The sequence below is a fragment of the Delphinapterus leucas genome, chromosome 6 (genome assembly GCF_059928025.1).
Source record: "Delphinapterus leucas isolate spDelLeu-1000000601 "Yukka" chromosome 6, BTC_Dleu_Yukka2, whole genome shotgun sequence".
Taxonomy (NCBI): Eukaryota; Metazoa; Chordata; class Mammalia; order Artiodactyla; family Monodontidae; genus Delphinapterus; species Delphinapterus leucas.
In genome coordinates, this window is record NC_143134.1 from 81,366,730 (window position 1) to 81,388,037 (window position 21,308).

Sequence of the window (21,308 nt, forward strand, 5' to 3'; positions counted from 1 at the left end):
TTGTCACGGTGGGACTGAACTGGTTGTCATTACCATCACCTTACTTATCTAATCATTACCACCATTTTCCTACTATCTCTTGGATTCTTCAAATGTCCCAGGAATTGAAAATGCATTAAAGTGAGGCAGAAAGAGATGCATTTTGCTTTCATCCAATTAGTTGACCATTCCACACTTTTTTTCTCCAAATCTGGGTTGAGCCACTCGGATTTGGAGGAATAAAAAGAAGCAATGGGACCCTATGCAGATACATGGTGGCCAAGATCTTTTCTTTTTTTTTTTTTTTTTTTAAGCAGTAGGGAAGCTAGTAACACGCCCTGAAAATCCTGCAGACTATGGAATCACAGGTATGTGCTTTCCTGTCTTAAATAGGGTGGTCTTATTACTGTGGAGTCCTCGTCTTTATGTTTACAAAACAACAGGGGAGATAAAGTCTGAGGAACATATAATACCCAGCTTGGCTTGGCAGCTTTGTTTCTCTTTCTGCAAAATTGCCCTTTGGGGTGCGATCCATCCTAAAATAGCAATAAGATTTATAACAGAAACACAACCTGCAAAGAAATGATATCCAGGTATTCAGAATTATTTATAAATCGGCATTAGTGGCCGATTTACTGCTTTTTCAAATATGGTATATGTTCATCAAATTTAAAAGTTCGAGAGGTAACATACATCATTACAGTAATTGTTTAAAAGGTAATGCAAAACTTAAAGTGTGCTCAAATCCACCACATATGAACAGATTTGAAGCTCTGGTGGAAGAAAAAATGGTCTTCCTTTAAGCGTTGGCTGTCACTGTCTTAGGTGTTTGTAAAATATACATAAAGTTCCAGAACCACACAGCTTTTGAATTACATATATTTATCTGGACCGAAAGACTTCAACGTAAAGTACTTCGAATTTAACAGTTTACTACATGTGGCCATTTCTTCTCAAAAAAAAAATTGTCTTCTTAAATAAAAATAACAGTGAAATAAAGTATTAACTAAAAAGTCTTGTAAGTGCAGGGAGTAGACAGGAAGACTAATTACTGGCCAGATCTATGCGGAGAAGGCTGCTTTCAGCAAAGTGGCTCTCTGAAAAACACCTTCTCATGTTGCCTTCTAGCTGCCTCCCATCTGACAAGTTTCTGAGATTCCTGTATTTTTGAATTAGTAGTCATCTTCAACAGCTTTGTTTTCTTTTTTTGCTTGAATCTATTCCTTTCATTGCAGCATCTCCTCCGACATCCACTGACTCCCTTATGAGAAGAATCTGAGAAAGCTTTCTTCATGCTGCATTTCTTCAAATTCTGTACTAGAATTGCTCACCTTAAGTGCCCAGCAACTATTCTGCAGAGACCTTGACCAGGCCTAGCACTGAAATTTCCCCAGAAGCCAGGTGATATCACATAGCCCAAAGCCCCCAGCCACTAAACACAGGTTGGTCTTTCCTGCGTGGCCAATCCCCACCCTAAAACTACAGACTATGACTGGTCCCACCCTGCGTTATTTTGTTAGCATAAATTCTAAGGTGGTCAGAGGAGCATATAACATTCCTACCACTTGGTGAATTCCAAGAATTTAGAAGTTAGCTAGGGAGAAAGGCTAGACCTCTCTTTGGAGGAGGCCAAATCCCTTGCTACACACAAAGAAATAATGAATCTACCAAATTCTCATTCAGGTAGATGGGATATGTTTAAGAATGCACTAAATTTCCTTGATTTCAAATTTCTCAAATTCAATCAAACTCTTGATGAGCATATAATACATTTCTATCCACTGTCTTGTTAAATGCAATTTTAAGAGATTGACTTGTTGGACAAAGTAGTAGTACTGTCTTTGTTCTTCAGGTGTTCTCCATCATGGTCCAAAGAAAAACTAAGGATACTAATGAGTAAGGAATCCTGGCCTTACTTTTCATCTGGACACTATTTAGTTACCCCTCTTCTACCTACGCTTCTTTCTTCTCCAATTTTTCTACTCAAAACTACATTAGAAATGTGACTCTTGTTCACCCCTGTCCTATTTCTTCCTGACACATTCAGTACATTTTTGTTTACTTAATTAATATAAGAAATTAGTGACTGAAAGAATGATTAAATGGATGTGAATGAGTTAGCTGATTAATTAATGAAAACATCAACTAAAGATGCTATATAAGAAGGTTCTTTTATTGGCTCTAGGATGCAAAGAGGACTGTAGTAAATTGAGTTACTTGCTGCAATTCTTCACCCTTCCTTGTATCTATGCCCTCTGCCTGTAATGTTGCGGCACTCCCCATGAGTAGCAGAATGGACTTCCCTGACCCTTGACTTTGGTCTGGGTAATTTGGTTTGCTTTAGCCAATGGCATGTTACCAGAAGAGAATCAGAGGCTTGAAATGAAATGTGCTTGCCTGTGTTGACCTGATGAACAGACTGTCAGGTATTTCTCCAGCAATGATGGGTTTATTTGGGATCAGCAGAGAACTGCAATTCAAGGTCTGTAAACATGGTGAGCCACATGCAAGTTCCTGCACAGCAAAGGAAGGAGAACAATTTTATAGAGAGGAAAAGAAGTTGGGAGGGCTTAGTAAACAAAGAGTTTGTGGCTTTTCATTGGCTGAGTCCTTGCCAGGAAAGAAAAGGAGACTTTCTTCTTCCTCTCCGACTTTGCTGTGGTCACAGGGTGTGAGAACTCCCCTTCTGGTCCCCCAACTCTATTTAATTGAGGCTTCTCATTATTTTTTTTTACATTTTCCCCTTTTGATCAAGATCACTGATCAAGAATCAGGTTTTCTAATTTCAGCAGCTTTTTGTCCCTCAACGTCAGGAAGGACTTTTCCTGGGTGTAATGTCTCATGTCAGAGGGAAACTGTACAGATTGGAAACCTAGTAAGGTCACATTCAAGTAACAAGGAGTGGCAGGAGGGAGAAATCTCCAGCACTTTTTATCTACAGTCCATATGTTATGAAGATCATAGATATTGGAGTTCATTTGAAGATGTCATCATCAAAGGTTTGGCAACGACTTCCAACAGGTCTAGTCCAGATATCTTGGGAAAGTCATCTCATCAGATGTCATCTGTTGCAATTCTGGGAAATCTTTACTTTCAGGTCACCAGATGATGTGCAGGTCAAATCAGGGTTCAGTGCTTTCTTTATGTGTGTCCAGTGAATCCAAGAGTCTGTTCCTTGGAGTGTGGCAGCACAAGAGTTGGTTAGCAGTATGTAATAGGGACCTTTCCAGCAAGGTTAAGGAGAGTTCTTCTGGAGGTATCTTTTCCAAGAGACGAAATCTCCAGTTTGCAAGGTATGATGCTTAAGGTCTTCATCTCCCATGGCCATACTGTGAAAAGATTGCTCTACTAAAGCATGTTTACTTTTAATAGAAGCAGTTAGGCCTTTGCAATATTGGTATAAGTATCTCTCCTTTTATTGGTTGAGGGTCAAAATAACTAGAAGCCAAGTTCATTGGGCATCCTGTGACTATCTCAAATGGTGAGAGTTTATGAATTCCAAAAGGAGTGGATATGAGATTTAGAAGTACCAATGGCAATGCTTGTGGCCAAGGTATTTGGAGGGCCTCTACAAATTTTTCCTACTGAGTCTTAATAATGCCATTAGTGTGTTTTACTAAACCAGAGAGTTGAGGGTGGTAAGCACAGTGAAAGTGTTGTAAAACTGGCCAAACAGTACAGACTTATCTAAGTACCTGATCAATAAAATAGGTTCTTCAATCACAATGAACTTCAAGAGGAGTACCAGGCAGGGAACACGCTTTCCAAAGGATTTAGCCACAGAGGAGGCAGTAGCCTGTCTACAAGGGAAAGCTTCAGTCCAGAGTGAAAACATACAGACCGTGACTAAAACATATTTACATCCATTAGACAGAGGAAGTTTATGTAATCCATTTGCCAGACCTCAAGTGGTCCATCAGGCAGTTTAAAATGTCAGGAAACAGTATGAAGAGGCTTCCCTGGGCTGTAGTTTGGACAAGTGGGAGATATGAGGTAAATACTTTTTGTTGCCTTGTTAATGTTTCCCCACCAGTACTGATTCATGAAGGCTATCATTTTGTCATAGACTGAAGGGTTTTTTTTTTTTGCGGTACGCGGGCCTCTCACCGTTGTGGCCTCTCCCGTTTGTGGAGCACAGGCTCTGGATGCGCAGGCTCAGCGGCCATGGCTCACGGGCCCAGCCGCTCTGCGGCATGTGGGATCTTCCCGGACCGGGGCACGAACCCGTGTCCCCTTCATCGGCAGGCGGGCTCTCAACCACTGCGCCACCGGGGAAGCCCTAGACTGAAGGTTTAATGCATGTACAGTGGTGAGGAGTGGGAATTTCACAGTCTCCAGTAGGACTGGCTTGTTATATGGTCCAAACTAGAGCTTTCTCTTTTTAATCAAACCAACAACTACTGAATTTCCAAAAATTTTTTTTCCTTTTCTGTTGGGCCTCTCTAGCCATTTTTTCCAAATTATCACTTGGGGGAAATGATATTATAAAATATCACTTGGCTGCTATTTGACCCTTTAAGGGCATCATTCCTTGCAAAAGTATCAACAGGATGGTTTCCCCTAGCTTGTAGTCTTGACTTCCAGAGTCAAACTACAAGCCCCAGAATCTTAATAGCTAAAGTGACAGGTAAAAGTATTGTATCCACTGATTCCTGAACATAGGGGCCATTTAAAATTTTATTTCTACCTTGCTTCTACAACATTCCAAAACCATGCGTTATTCTGAAAGCATATCTCCTATCAGTATAAATATTGGCAGTTTTGTCCTTAGCTAAAGTAGAAGCCTGTGTAAGAGCATATGATTCAGCCTGCTGGGGTGAAGTAGCCATAGGTAAAGATGCTGCTTCAACAACATCAAAAGGAGTTGTAATAACATACCCAGCACAATATTTACTATTGTCACCTTGCTAAATAAGACCATCAGTGAACAAGATGTCAGTGTTATCCAATGGAATTTCCTGTAGATCATTATAAGGAATCAGGAGGCGGTCCGTCAGCATTAACCAGTGGTGGGGTATTTCATCAGCGATGGAAGGAAGAAAAGTAGCCGGGTTAAGGTTATTATAACATAAAAGAGTTATGTGAGGAGCAGTTAACAAAAAGACTTCATAGGAAGTGTCTGGCTGAGAAATGTTGAACGTGATGAGAATTCAGGAGAGCTTCTACTTCATGAGAAGCAAAAATGGTTAAAGGGGATTCCACAACAATTTTCTCGGTGGCCTTAACAAGAAGGGTAGTGGCTGTAATGGGTCTAAGGCAAGAGGGGTATCCCTATGCCACAGGGTCCAGTTGCTGGCTATAATACTCTATGGGTCACAGGTGGTCCTCGTGTTTTAAATGATTACTCCAAGGGTATTCCCTTCCTTTTCATATACAAAAATTGTATAGGTCATTAAACCTTTTGATCCTCTTAAAAATATTTTTATCTGTTAAATTTTAAACTGTTTTAAAATTAAAAACATACTAAATTGAATAAAAAGCATTTTCTATTCTAACATAAGTCTCTAACAAAAAAGGAAAAACAAATGAAGATTAGGAGATAAAACAAAATCAGAAGATAACTAAACTATATACAAATTAAAAGTTGTTTTCAAACATACAAAATTCACAAGAATAATACCTATGCCTTTCATTTTATTTTTCCAAACTTGATTTTTACCACACTTCCCCAGGAATTCTGATGGATTCATTTTGGTCAACAATAGCCATGATCCCCCTGTTTTCAGTCCTAATTCTCAGCTGCCAGGTGTGAATCACTGCCCTAGTTGGAAAGCTTCTCCAGTGGCTCCCTCTTCTCCCCACAGGGGCTTCTATGCAGAAGATGGCGCTTGTGAACGCTGTAACCCTTCCTGCAGAACATGTGAAGGGAATGCCACCAACTGCCACTCGTGTGAAAGAGGCCTCGTCCTGGACCACGGGATGTGCCGGGAAACCTGCCCCGAGAGGCACGTGGCCGTGGAGGGGGTGTGCAAGCACTGTCCAGAGATGTGTCAGGACTGTATCCATGAGAAAATATGCAAAGGTACCTGGGAGCCTCACAGGGGAGAGTGTAGGGACCCACTATCTGAGGGTCGGTTGTCCAAGGAGAACTGGAGGAGCCAGTCTCCCTACCTTTACTGAAATTGACCTCCATGGGTGTCGTTGAGGAGACTGAGGGTGACATAATGCCTTTCCATGATGGAGTCTGCAAATTAAGATAGACAAGAGCCCCTTTTTTGCACGATTTCTCCCACACATGTACTGGGCAGTTAGGGTGTGGTACGCACCATCCCAGGTGCTAGAGATACAGAAAAGAACCCAAAGTGTCTGCCTCTTTGAACACAAAATCTCATAGGAGAGACTGATATTAATAAAACACAGAGGTGGCTGGAGAAGTTCAACTGTTATAAAAGATACAAAAGAAAATTTCAGGCCACTATAAGACTCTGAGAGTAGCGCTCTGGCTAGGATTTTTTTTTCCCTGAAATTATCTCCTAAGAAAGGCTAATTTCCTCTCCAGGACAAGACAGACTCATTTAACTGGCTCTGTCCAATCCAAAGGACTCTCTTGGTGTAACCTAAGAGTTTTCTGGAATTCCTCCCCAAATAAGAGGATAGGCACAAATAAAATAAATATACAATGCATTCTTCATACTGATTAACCATGTATATTTCATTGGTTTACCCTATCAGTGAATGAAAAATTAACTGATCCATGAATTCCTAAACTGCATTTTGTATTAAATAGAGCCTGAGGTGCTCAATACAATTTTAAAAATCTGTTAATACTTTGCGGGTTTTCGAACAACACGTCCAGCATCTCCATGACCCATCTGCCGTAGCACTACAAGTTTTTGCAATTGAAGGGGCAGATCATCTCAGGATGTGAACCCAGCACCATCTAATTGGGCCACCATATGTGGTCTCCCCTCCCTAGGCAGGGCTTGTGAGACAAGGACAGGCCCTGGGAAGGTGGGAGTGGGGCAAATGTACACTGGGGTCAAATGAGTCAAAGAGATGGGCGATGGGCTAGCCCACTGCAGAATGAATAAATTCCTTTCTGCTGCTCCCCTGGGGGTAACTTGCTGCTTCCCTCTGCCCACAGAGTGCATGCCTGAGTCCTTCCTGTACAAGGATACGTGCCACCAGTCCTGTCCCAGCCACTTCTACGCAGATGCACAGCACTGTGTTCCCTGCCATGAAGACTGTCTGGAGTGCAGTGGTCCCTCAATGGACGACTGTGACCTCTGTGCTGAGGCGTCCTTGGTTCTCTACGATGGGCAGTGTTTGGAGGAGTGTCCAGAAGGAACTTACTTTGAAAAAGAGACTAAGGTTTGCAAAGGTAAAGACTTCCGGGTACATGGCCGAGCACCACATCCCAGGGAACCTACTTGGGATGATGTGTTTCTTCTAAGTAGGTTCTGGGGTTTGTGCAGTTCCATCCCAGTCCCAGAGCTGTGGTGTCAGCTCTTTCCCTCCTCCTTAAGGAAGCATATTTTGAATCTGCTCTAGTTTATGATTTATTTTAAATGAATCATTCCTTAGCTTTGATGATATAACTTATTAGCAATGAACCACGTTGACCCTCCTCACAACGGTAGCTGATCAAAAAGGATTCTCATGTGAAGATTTACAACAGAGATGATGAGCCTTTAAAAGTCACCCAAAATGGAAATTTTTCCTTAAAATTTTAATCCATTATAGGTTTATAGCAGCATAATGAAAGCTGTGCCATAGAGGGTTTTCTCCAAGCCTCTTGTCTCCCTAAAGCCACCCTCGTCTTCATCACCTGCAGCCTCTCCTGCCCGGGGTCTCCTATTCCATGTCGCATTTGGCATTTCAATCCCTACACGTTCAAGAAAGGATCTGTTATTATTTATGCTTCCTTATGTTTTAAGTGGGCGTGAATTCTTTGCTTCTTATCAGTTGCCAGGGAAAAGAAAAATTAATTAAATATAAATTGCCCATCACTAGAGGAATCCTCAAGCAAGTGAGAGAAGCATTCTTAGGGAAAGGACTTTCCTTTTTTTTTTTTTTTTGCGGTACGCGGGCCTCTCACAGCTGTGGCCTCTCCCGTTGCGGAGCACAGGCTCTGGACGCACAGGCTCAGCGGCCATGGCTCACGGGCCCAGCCGCTCCACGGCATGTGGGATCCTCCCAGACCGGGACATGAACCCGTTTCCCCTGCATTGGCAGGCGGACTCTCAACCACTGCGCCACCAGGGAAGCCCAGGACTTTCCTTTTCCCCCTCAGTTTTATTGAGATATAATTGACATATAGCATTGTATAAGTTTAGAACGTACACTGTGACGATTTAATATATGTATGTATTTTGAAATGATGACCACAGTAAGGTCAGTTGACACTGACCTTAGTTACCTTTTTTCTTCTTCTTTGGTAAGAACATTTAAGCTCTATTCCCTCAGCAACTTTCAAGTATACAATACAATATTGTTAACTACGATCACAGGATTCACTCCAACGAGGCAGCCAGTGGTAGTTTAGCCCCTTATGCTGCCACCAAGCAAACACGAGATAGATATCCAGAGGCAGCCCCCTAACCACAGTGAGAGCTTGAGCGTGAACTCACGTGGCAGGAGAAACCTTGGGCCACCCACATCCTAGAACGTACTCAGGGAAATGTTTTGGTCAAACGTGAAGATGCAGTGCGCTCCTACAGCCTTTCTGCTCTAGCCTTACAATCTGCATATAACTTTTTGTGTCTTATGTAAAGCACTACTTAGTGTCAATGTCCCACTTGACTGTGTGAAAGAACATGGACTTAAAGATGGGCGGCTGTGCCTGTGTAGCGGAGGGGGTGGGAGTGAACATGTGAGGAGGCTGCAAACCTGTGGGTCAGTTTCCATGAGAAGTTTAAAGCCTCAGCCAAAGGCCTGCAGGGCCATCTTGCCTGTACTAGGGCAGGAACCGAGGATCGACTTTTGGCCTTTCTGTGATGTTCCATGGTAAAAGTAATCTGCCATATAGAGAACTTTACAAATTCACAGTACATTTACTTAGTTTACCTGGTTTAATTTTCTCATTGAGAAAGGCCTCTGGTCCTCATCCCTGGTTGCCCATGAGAACCACCCAGGGAGCTTTAAAAAACACAGATGCCCGGGCTACCCTGGTGGCGCAGTGGTTGAGAGTCTGCCTGCCGATGCAGGGGACACGGGTTCGTGCCCCGGTCCGGGAGGATCCCACATGCTGCCGAGCAGCTGGGCCCGTGAGCCATGGCCGCTGAGCCTGCGCGTCCGGAGCCTGTGCTCCGCAACGGGAGAGGCCACAACAGTGAGAGGCCTGTGTGCAGCAAAAAAAAAAAAAAACACAGATGCCCGAGCTCAGGCCAGCTCAGCTGTTGGGAACTAACCTGAGGTCTCTCCCTGCAATGCTGTTTCTCCTTCCATCAGTCCCAAGGGAGGCGGAGGGAAGCTGGTACTGGAAGAAACAGGGCAACAAGCTGACTTGCCAGAGAAGAAACAAAGGACCTGACCTGAAAATTAAGATTTGGGTTGGTGTAGAGAAGCTTCTAGAACCAAGCCATGTCCAAGCAGGTTCTCCTCTAAGAAACACAAAGAATGGGATCCATTCTGATCACCTTGAATTTCTCCCTACGAGATAACATAGACAGGTCTAAGAACACCTCACCTTTCCCAAGGCGCTGGGGCAGAAATGGCCAAGAGCTCTTGTTAAAGTCCTGGGTTCATCTCCTCACCCTGCCCTTTCCCCGCCTAGTGACTTAGCACCTCCAGCCTCAATGTCCTGATCTAGATACACTGAGAAGATAACAATCGCAATAAGAATACCATGCATCTATTCATCCAGGCAGTGCTTACTGGGGGCCTACTATGTGCTGGGTGCTCTTCCAGGCCTAGGGCACAGCAGGGAACAATACAGACGGAATCCTGCCCTCATGGAGCTGACATTCAATTGGGGAAAACAGACTCTAAAGAAGCCAAGTCAAAAGGAAAAATAAGGCAGGAAAGGGCGGCAGGAAGTTGGGCAGGAGGGAGTTGAAATTAGAGAGAAGGCGGCCTGGAAGAGATCATTGAAAAAGGGAGGGAAAGAAACTACTCACACAGGGAACAAACTACTCCCATAGAGGATTCCCGGCAGAGGGAACGGCAACTGCTAAACCCCCGAGGTGGGAGTGACTTGTTCTCATATCGTTTGTCTAACAGATATTTACTGAGAGCCAATGTTATATGCCAGGCCTCTCATAGGTACTGTGCATTCCTAAACGCCTATAAAAAAGGTCTTTTGTATCAAGAGGTACTTACAACACATATTAACAGTTGTTATGGTAGTAATAAGCTCAAATTACTGGGCGGTCAGTGGAGAACCACAGCAGAGGAATTACAGTGGTGAGAAGCCCACAGACTAGTGCGTGGCTGTGCTGCGACAGGGTTGCTTCTTCTTATCACGTTGCAGTTTGGGTAACTAAGGGGGCTCTTACCACTATCTCTGAGGTGGCTGTTGCAGGAAGGGGCTCTCTGGGGATCCCAGGGAAAGCGAAGCAGCCATGTTTTCCTCATCTTGTAACAAGAATGCTCCAGCCTAGAGCCCATCTCCTGGCCACACCCTTGGCCCAGAGCCTAGAAATCTCCGAGGAAGGAAGGTGAGCACACTTTCCAGGGGAACTGATTCCCTCAAGGGGCACCCTGACCCTCTCTCACTCTCCGTCTGCTGTCCGCACCCCGCCCGCAGACTGCCACGAGTCCTGCCGGACCTGCTCGTCCTTGGGGACCTGCACCACGTGTCAAGAAGGCCTGAGGGTGAACAACCACGGGGGCTGCGTGCCTCACACTGAATGCGCCGCCATGGAGTACTGGGATGAGGTGGCCCTGACCTGCAAGGCCTGTCATGCCAAGTGCTTCCACTGCACGGGACCCTCAGAGGACCAGTGTCACACCTGCCTGCGGGACAGCCTTCTTCTCAGTGAGTTACCTTTCCTCTGAGGACGGGTTTGTCTTTCCCTCCATCTGAGAAACGACCGTGCACAATGCGTGGCACCCAGTAGAAACTGGTGTCTTTCTCTTTAATTTTTCCCTTTGTGTTTGGAAAATTTTCAAGCCTACAGAATAGACGCAAGAGGAAAACAGTACAAAGAGCCCCGCACACGTGCCCTTTACCCATTTGCCCCGCTGGCCTTATCGTTTGTTTGCTCTCACTCTCTCGCTCTCGAAGTACACGCATACGTAATTCGCAATATATATTTTTTAACCACTTGAGGATATGTTACATACATCATGGCCTCTTTCCCACAAATACTTTAACACAAGCATACCTTGGAAATATTGTGGGTTCGGTTCCAGACCATTGCAATGAAATGAATATGGCAATAAAGCAAGACACACAAACTTTTTGGTTTCCCAGTGCATATAAACATTATGTTTACATTATACTGTAGCCTGTTAAGTGTGCAATGGCATTATGTCAAAGAAAAAAATCAATGTACATACCTTAATTAAAAAATACATTTTTGCTAAAAAACACTAACCATCATCTCACGACACAAGGTTGCCACAGACCTTCACTTCGTAAAAAAACTCAGTATCTGTGAAGCACGATAAAACAAGGTCTGCCTGTATGTATTTCCTAGGAATAGGGATGCTCTCTTATGTAATCACGGTGCAGTTGTCAAGTCTAGTAACTTTAACATTAATACAATCCTTTAATGAACCGTCCATATTAGAATTTTGTGAATTCCACTTTAGATCAGGGCCCAGTCTAGAGTCAGGTATTGCATTTAGTTGCCATGTCTCTTTAGACTCCTTTAATCTGAACATTTCCACAGACTTTGTCTTTTACGATATTGACATTTGAGAAGAACACAGTCCCTATCCCTCCACTGGGGTTTGTGTGAAGGTTTCCATGATTAGATGGAGATCATGCATCCTCAGCCGGAATACTTCATATGTGATGCCGTGTCCTTTGGAGGCACCCAGTGGTCACCTGCCTCTCGCAGGTGATGTTAACTTTGGTCCTCTCTTCAGGGTGCTGTCCAATTTCTCCACTGCAGAGTTCCTATTTTCCCTTGTGATTAATGAGCAGTCTGTGGAGGGATACTTTCTGAACAGGCAGGTATTCAGCTTTTCATGAAAGTTTCCCCTTGATTTAGCACCCATTGATTAATAAATCTTGAACAAAATGTGGGACAATCTGAGGTTGTCCAGCAGATCAGATGTGAAGGTTATTGCCAGTGTGAAGCAACACCCTCAGGTTTCCAGGGATACCACGATTAGGCTTAACACGGGTATGGGAGAAAGAAGATGAAACAGAACTCAACTGAAAGAAGGAAGAGTGAAGGGGTGTAGGAGAGAGAGAAGAGATGAATATGTGAAGACCTGGAGAGTGGGAGCATTCATCTCTCCAACCCAGCAGAGTAGACCTGAGAAGCAAGACACTCAAATAGAAATGTGTGGCAACTTTTTCCACAAATCTCAATGAACCTTCTTCCCAGCAGTTGCGGCTTCATAAGACCATTCCAGATCTCCTGTATCACCTCAACCCCCAGGACCTTCTTTTCTAATTATCTCCAATATAGAGTGTTACCAGAGATCACCTCAGGTGCCTTCATACAGACAGGAATACATCTTGTCACTACAAGGTGGTCTTCCCTTTAACTAGGGATAGGAATTAGACTAAAACTGAGACTTCGGTGCTAGTCGTCCCCCAGGGGCTGGATGCGGGTTGTGCTAGGACCTAGTCTTCTCATATTCTCCCATCCCGCCCCTCACCACCACTCCACCAGGGTCAGGCTACTTATAAACTAGATAATTCCTCTGGAGGCTGTGGTAGTTTGAATAATGCTCTCCCTAAAAATGTCCACAACCTAATCCCCAGACCCCATGAATATGTTACCTTACATGACCAAAAAAAAAAAAAAGAAATTGCAGATGTGATTAAATTAATTGTGTTGATTTGGGAGGATTATCCTGGATTATTGCAAGGTCTTTGTAAGAGGGAGGCAGGATAACCAGAGTTAGTGGTTGAAGTCTATGTGACATCAGAACAGAGAGAAGATGCTCCAGCTTTGAAAATAGACAAGGAGCTGCAAGCCAAGGCAAGTGGGTGACCTCTAGAAGCTGGACAAAGCAAAGAAACAGATTCTCCCCCCAGAGCTTCTAAAAGCTTCTACCTAGCCCTGGAGATCCATGTTAGACTTCTGATCTATAGAATTATAAGATTTATTAAGTTGTATTGTTTTAAGCCACTATGTGGTAATTTGTTACAACAATAGGAAACTAATGAAGAGGTGTTTCATATTCAGGGGATTCAGGCTTCCCCCTAGTTAGCTAGATACATCAGCTGGACAATAAACCACTGTCAACATCCATCTTTAACAGAATAACCACTGGAGGACCTGGCACTGAACCAGGTGCTGGAAAAGCAGAGATGAATGACATGGCCCCTGCCCTCGAGCAGCTCAGAGGGTCTCCCAGCACAGAGCTGGGTGGGTCCACAGCACTTACAGAGCTCTCGTATTATTTAGTTTGGGTTTTTTTTTTTTTCCTTTTCCCCCAGTGCCTGTGCTAATGTTGACTGAAGTTATGGAGACAAACCTTCTTCTTGTCTAGAGCTGACCAGTGGCTCACATTAATAAGGCAGGAGAGTCTGGCTTCTGGTCTACGAGGTTAAGCAGATTTGGGGAAGAAGTTGCCTCTAAGACTGTATGTTAAACTGCGAAGCCAGCAAATCTCATGTTTTAACTTTATCACGAATCCACCCTCACCGTCCACCCTAAATGCTGTTAAAGAAGTTGAAAGGGCAAGAATCAGTGACTCCACTGGGGTGGGTGGAGGAAGGAACGGGGTTATGTGTGGCTGAACTCCCCTGCAACTCATCTTGCTGTATAGAGCAGAGGATTCACGGTTAGAGTCTAATTTTCTAAATACTGGGCAAAACAGAGTCTCACAGTCCATAGAACTTTCTGTCCCAATGGAAATATTCTTTATCTGCGCTTGTACAACTGAGGGACTGAAGTTTTCATTTTATTTCATTTTAATTCACTTAAATGTCAAGAGTCACCCTGTGTGGACAGCACAGCAAAACTGAGGGTAAAATCTTATATTTTAGGCTAGAAATAGTTGAGACTGTAGGAACTTGTCATTGCATTGGCCCTGTACTTACTGTTTTCTTCAGTGGAGCCTTGCCTCTTGCTACCCTAGCCCCTGCCTTGAATGTTCTCCCCATCCTGCAAGACCCTGTACATTCTCTTGTTCACTTTAACAGACGGTGGTTTCTGTCCTGCCCAACAGAGCCCATCCACTCTGACCTCTGTTTTTTCTCAACTCCTAATGTCCTTATGGTTGATTCTATTTCTTGGACATTCATCTTAGCTCCTGGGATGCCCATCAGCCCACAGGGACACTGTCTCCTTCCTCCTGCATCCCCCGACCCCCCATGGTATACAGTGGGGAGCATATAGAAGTTTGGAAGACATGTGTCATACTTGATACCAAGACAGATTCTTTTCATCCCTTGGCAGACACGACCTGCGTGCAGGACTGCCCCGAGGGCTACTATGCTGATGAGGGCAGCCACCGGTGTGCCCCCTGCCACAGCTCTTGTAGGACATGTGAAGGGAGACACAGCATGCAATGCCTCTCCTGCCAGCCAGGGTGGTTCCAGCTGGGAAAGGAGTGTCTGCCCCAGTGCAGAGAAGGGTAAGGTGCTCAACACACTTTCCCCTCACTTAATCCCATAACCACTCCAGATATCACTATGAGCAAACCCATTTTGCAGATGAGGAAGTTAAGTCTCAGAACACTTAAATAACCAGACTGAAGTCTCACTGCTAGTAAGAAACAAAGATGAGAGTCCAACCCAACTGTAATGGTCTCCAGAGGATTTTGGCAAGTTCACAGTAACGGAAGAGTAAACAGGAAAGGCAGAGGGACCCAATGAGATAACACAAAGAGTCAGATTGTCAAGTCAGACCCACATCACTAATTCAAAGGATACAGGCAATTACAAGGCAGAGGTGATTCTTCTCTTAGAGAAGTCCAAATCCATGAATGTAGGTTCTTTCCCTTCTGCATTACGATTTGTTCAGACCAGATTTAATATGTGAGGTCTAAGCACTGCATGTGGTGCATTGATTTTACAAAGGGAACAATTTCACTTAAACATCTCCATTTATACCCCACTAATTCTCCGACCTGCTATGCCCCCGCACATCCACAAATTACAGATTTAGTTACCATAAACAACCCAGATACACAGATGTATCCTTCTAAAAGCATTTCACAGATAAGAGCCCTCCATCACGTGTTTTTCTGCAAGGAAAAACTGAGTGTGTTTATCAGAAGGTCTGGTTACCAGCACATTTGGAAGAGGATTTGACTGGGTCATCTTTTCCCCCCCAGGCATTCCCAGTAAAGAGGAAGACTGATTACAGGCCTATTGCTAACTCTTCTTTCCCAATCAGTAACTCAAAGCACTGAGAGTTTCCAGACCCAAATTGAAGGGCTATAACTTTGGACTTTCCCCAAATGCTTTTGCTGAAATTAGCACATCTCTTGTCTGCAGTTCTATAGCAATTACTGCTTGTATCACTGCCTTGTGTTTTGATTCACCTCATTCATTCAACACATGCTTCATAAAGAGCACTTGTATGTATTGATATAAGATGAGCAATACAAAGACTTTGTAAGGGGCTTCCCTGGTGGCGCAGTGGTTGAGAGTCCGCCTGCCGATGCAGGGGACACGGGTTCGTGCCCCGGTCTGGGAAGATCCCACATGCCGCGGAGCGGCTGGGCCCGTGAGCCATGGCCGCTGAGCCTGTGCGTCCGGATCCTGTGCTCCGCAACGGGAGAGGCCACAACAGTGAGAGGCCCAAGTACCGCAAGAAAAAAAAAAAAAAAAAGACTTTGTAAGAGCTTATTCTTCTTATATATCTCTTTCCCTGAAAATTATAGGCTCCTGGAAGAGAAACACATCTTATTTTTCACACGGGTTACAACACTCAGCACAGAGCCACACACATTAGCAGCCCTGAAAAAACACCAGTCATATAGATCAATAAAGAGAGGTTCCTGCCAGACAAGAGGGGGATGGGGCTACCTGGGTCAGCCCTTCATCTTCATCTTAATAAGTGCTTGAAAAATCTGGATCCCATCTTTCTCAAATCAAGTCATTAGATACTCCTGTGCACACACACACACAAAATTTAAATAGATTGCAGACCATGAAATTAAGAAAGCAATTCCTCCATAATATGTGAAGTTACCCATTGGGAGGTGAGGCACAGGTTGCCGTAAATCCCTTAAAGGCGAGTAAATGGGGTATAAATGAGTTATAAGTGGTGATATTTTACTGAACTAGTTCCTTTTGTAAAATCAATGATCCACATGTATAAACTTCGTATGTTAAATCTCATCGCCTTGGGAAGGCAGGTGTGCAATCCTCTGCACCCTGACCCCATGCACATCATTACTTTGGCTTTTAACCTCAGAGCAGGTTTTTAAGGCCCCAGTTATTGTTTGTACTTCTGCCCAAGATCCTCTTCCAGGCTACGAGGCTCAGATGATTTCACAGTCACCTCATGCAAGAGTTATCAAGGTAAGCAGTGGCAGTGTGCTCTTCTTTTAATCAGAAACAGCCAATGGACAACTCTCCATTGTCTTCCTTTAGCATCACTCTTTAATAATTTTTAAAACCTATTTGGGGGCTCCCCTCGTGGCACAGTGGTTAAGAATCCGCCTGCCAATGCAGGAGACATGGGCTCGAGCCGTGGTCTGGGAAGATCCCACATGCCGAGGAGCAACTAAGCCCGTGTGCCACAACTACTGAGCCTGTGCTCTAGAGCCTGCAAGCCACAACTACTGAAACCCGCACACCTAGAGCCCGTGCTCTGCAACAAGAGAAGCCACCGCAATGAAAAGTCCATGCACTGCAAGGAAGAGTAGCCCTGGCTTGCAGCAACTAGAGAAAGCCCGCGCACAGCTACAAAGACCCAAGATAAGCTTTCTTCCCCAGGGTTCCTACTGTTGTTTTTCATCTTAACAACAATCTATAATAACAACATGAGTAACCAATGTTTATGCTGCTTTAGAGTTTACAAAGTATCTCCACTCACAATGTGTCTTTATATTATGATTTGATTCAACAGCAATCCTATGAGATTAATATCATTCCCTCCATTTTGCAGATGAGGGAACTGAGGTCCAGAGAGGCTAAGTGACTTGCCCAAGGTCACATGGCTACTAATACTTGGTGGAGCCAGGACAAAAAATCAGATCTTCTGACTTCAATATTGTGTATTCCCTCTGTGGAAAATTGTGGATTTTCACTTTTTCCTATGGTTTTCTCTTTTGAGTCGTAGGTGATCTTTATCAACTATTCAGTTCATGATTGATGTTTTCGTTGGATAGCGTCAGTGTGCCAACGTCCAGACAGGTTTATCTTGGCAATGGTTCCTTTTCTCTCTTCAGTGTTACTTGAAAATCTTGTGTTTACCTTCAAGTAATGCATTGCTTGTTATCGTGGCATTTAATGGATATGTTCAAATTCTGTTGCCCCACTTCATTAGCCCTTTGACCTTAAGCAAGTTGACTAAATTCTCTGAGCCTCAGTCTTTACATATGTAAAATACAGATAATATCTAAATCATACGGTTTGCTGTGAGGATTAATCATAAAACTCATAATTATCAATAATATACATTGATTAGAGTGGACCTTGAATAATGTGGTTCCACTTGATCTGTGCGGTTTGCACTGCATGGCTCCATTTATATGTGGATTTTTTTCACTAAATATGTATTACACAGTCTGCAGTAGGTTGAATCCAAGGATGCAGAACCACAGATATGGAGGGCCAACTATCATTATTATATTTTTTTAAAACAGTATTATATGCAAAAGAACTATATATTATTATATGCAAATTTTCGACTACATGGAAGGTTGAAGCCCCTAACCCCTGAGCTGTTCAAAGATCAACTGTATTTATAATGTTCCTAGCACTGTTTTAACAAGCTTCTCAGTAATAACATTTAATTTTAGCTACTATTAGCCCCATATTACAGACCTGAGACACAGAGACGTAGTGTGACTTGCCTGAGGTCACACAGCACGTGAGGGTTGACTCCATGCACTCCTGTTCCAAAGGGCACACTCCTAACTGCCATGTCCTAATGTCTCACTTTTAGACTCAATGAGATGAAATAATGTTTACGATGTCTCCAGTGTACTGTCAGGCATATAGGAGAAACTTAACAAATGGTAATTATTGTTATTATATTTAGCCTCTGAAAATCTTTTCAGAAGAGGTCACATCTATGTAAAGGTCAATATCACTCATGTCACCTCCTATTTCAAGATTTTTTTTAACTGAGAAATTAGAAAAACCACTCAGGAGTACATGTAAAATACCTCCCATTCCCATTCAATATGACTTAACACCTGAATTTTTTTTTAATAAATTTATTTATTTATCTGTTTTTATTTTTGGCTGTGTTGGGTCTTCATTGCTGTGCCCGGGCTTTCTCTATTTGCGGCAAGGGGTGCTACACTTCCTTGTGGTGCACGGGCTTCTCATTGTCGTGGCTTCTCTTATTGCAGAGCACGGGCTCTAGAGCGCAGGTTCAGTAGTTGTGGCGCACAGGCCCAGCTGCTCCGCGGCATGTGGGATCCTCCCGGGCCAGGGGTCAAACCCGTGTCCCCTGCATTGGCAGGCGGATTCTTTTTTTTTTTTTTTTTTTTGCGGTACGCGGGCCTCTCACTGTTGTGGCCTCTCCCGTTGCGGAGCAACAGTCTCCGGACGCGCAGGCTCAGCGGCCATGACTCACGGACCCAGCCGCTCCGCGGCATGTGGGATCTTCCCGGACCGGGGCACGAACCCGTGTCCCCTGCAGGCGGACTCTCAACCACTGCACCACCAGGGAAGCCCCAACACCTGAATTTTATAGTGGCAGAGCATATAGGTATATAAAAGGCAGGGGTAGTGAACAATTATTGTGGCACTACTACGTGTGATCTATGCTAGGTCCTTTCATATGTGTCATCTAACTTAATCCCCACAAATAGCAGAGGAGAGATTGTAATGTCCAATTTACAGATAAGAAACTGAAACTCATTAGATGTATTAGTATAATTAGTAATGAATCTCATAAGTAAAGAGTCTGAAGGCACGCAGCTTCTAACCATGATTTTTTCCACCACGCCCAACTTTGGAGCAAAGCTTAATATTGAGTCTCTGCTTCCCTCCTTGGTTCAGGTATTACGCAGAAAACTCCACGGGGCGGTGCGAGAGCTGCAGCAGGAGCTGCAAGGCCTGCAGTGGCCCGCGGCCCACAGACTGCCTGTCCTGCGATCCATTCTTCTTTCTGCTCCACTCCAAGGGACAGTGTCATCGTACCTGCCCAAAGCATTACTACGCAGAGCAAAGCACACAGACATGTGAGAGATGCCACCCAACTTGCGACAAATGCAAAGGTGAGGGCCATCTATCATTTCACATGTGTGAATGGAAAAATGCAAAGTGTTTTTTCCTGCTTTGTCCCTCTCTCCTTTCATCACCTCTGGAGGGTCTTCTTGCTTGCCAACCTCATAGCCAATCCTCTCCAGCATCAGCACCCTTTGTTCTCTTTCAGCTTCTGCACATCTGCCCTCTAACCCTAATTGATCCTGCACCACACTGCTGCCTTTTCAGATCCTTCCCATCCTTCAGGGCCCGATACAGGCATCGTCCCCTACAGCAAGTGTTTTCCACCTACTGTCTTCTTTCTCTACCTGTTGAACTTGGAATATGCCAAGCAAAATTTATTTTCATTATTTCAACAACTACTTAAGATTTTGGCCTAAAACTGTCCCAAGCTCCATTCTTATTTTCCAGACACCTACTCATCTGTCCCAGAGATTCTTAAAATCAACATGTCCCAGAGTATACACAATCTGAGTTTCCTTTGATATTCACTCTTTCTGTTAATAGACCCACGGTCCAACCAATTGCCCAGATCTGATACCTTGAAGTTATCTTCCCTTTGCCTCCTGTCCAATGCACAAAGGTAAACTTCAAGGTCTGTTGATTCTCTCTTCTAAACGTTTCTCTGCTCAGATCTTTCTCCATTCTCACTATTCTCATTCTTCATTCTCAGCATCTCTTAGCTGACTTTCTGAAATAGCATGTCACCCCAACTCTGGTCTTGCTACCCCACCCCCAGGTCATCATGTACAGTAATGCCATAGCAATCTTTCTAAAATTCAAATTTGCTCATTTTTCTCCATAGCTTGACATAGAATGGTAATTATGGTGAATTCCTCTCACCATTTAAGAAAGAAATACCTCCTACAACGTTTTTATTCTTAAAACTTATTAGATTAATATTGATACCTGGTAGGGTACATTCTTGTTATCCTTTTCAAAATTGTCTTGGTTATTCCTAGCTCTTTTTCCAAGTAAATTTTATTATTTTCAAAGTAAATGTTATCACATTTCATTTTAAAAAATCCCTTGGATATTAACTGACATTGCATTAAAACTCATCTTTACGATCCTGAGTCATCACATTTATGAACATGGTATATCTCTCCAATCTATGTATTCATTTTTTTTCCTTGATAAACTTTCAATAAATGTTTTCTGTTTTTGAAAAGTGATTAAATTCTTTCCCTGGTCAGTCCTTTTAGCTTATGGTCTCAACTCTCCTTCCATGTACTTCAGAACCTAGAACCACCCAGAACCACTCAGCAGCCACCAAATAGGTGATGCTCTTTCATGCCTACATGACTATTGTCCATGCATTTCCTCTTCCTGGAGAACAACACTCTATTAACTCTCAACTTAAAGACCCAGTTTGAATATCATCTTCTCTGTGAAGCTTTTCTTAGTCTTCCCAGAAATCTTCTTCCTTCTTCTTGATTCTATAATAAAGTTTTATCATAGCTATTTTTATTCAATACAATACGTTTAATTAAACGTCCAGCTCTCTTGCTGATGAGACCCTCAAGGCAAGAATTGGACCACATTCATTTTGTCAATAAAGACTTTAAAAAACGGTCCACACCAAAAAAATCTTTAAAAAAATAAAAATTCAGTCCACCTATTATTTTAGTTTTTTAACTTAAATGACTTATTTTTAAGATTTCTAATGGTTTGTTTTTCATATCCATCTATTTTTGTTTCATATCTTCCTGTTTGTGCTTCAGGTTTTTTTTGAGAGGATATTTTTGTCTTCATTTACTTTTTAAACATCTTAAATATGCTAATTTTTTTAAAAAATATTTATTTATTTATTTATGGCTGTGTTGGGTCTTCGTTTGTGCATGGGCTTTCTCTAGTTGCGGCGAGAGGGGGCCACTCTTCATCACGGTGCGCGGGCCTCTCACTGTCGCGGCCTCTC

General features: G+C 43.4%; 1 protein-coding gene across 1 annotated transcript in view; it reads left to right on the top strand.

The window, feature by feature from the left end:
• LOC149748980 (proprotein convertase subtilisin/kexin type 5-like) overlaps nt 1-21,308 on the top strand; it is a 128,695-nt gene that overhangs the window by 97,473 nt on the left and 9,914 nt on the right. Inside the window, exons 9-13 of the mRNA XM_089912635.1 lie at nt 5,784-6,001; nt 7,064-7,300; nt 10,667-10,897; nt 14,451-14,531; nt 16,464-16,525. Coding sequence (XP_089768761.1) covers nt 5,784-6,001; nt 7,064-7,300; nt 10,667-10,897; nt 14,451-14,531; nt 16,464-16,525 — 829 coding nt within the window. The remainder of the gene's footprint in view (nt 1-5,783; nt 6,002-7,063; nt 7,301-10,666; nt 10,898-14,450; nt 14,532-16,463; nt 16,526-21,308) is intronic.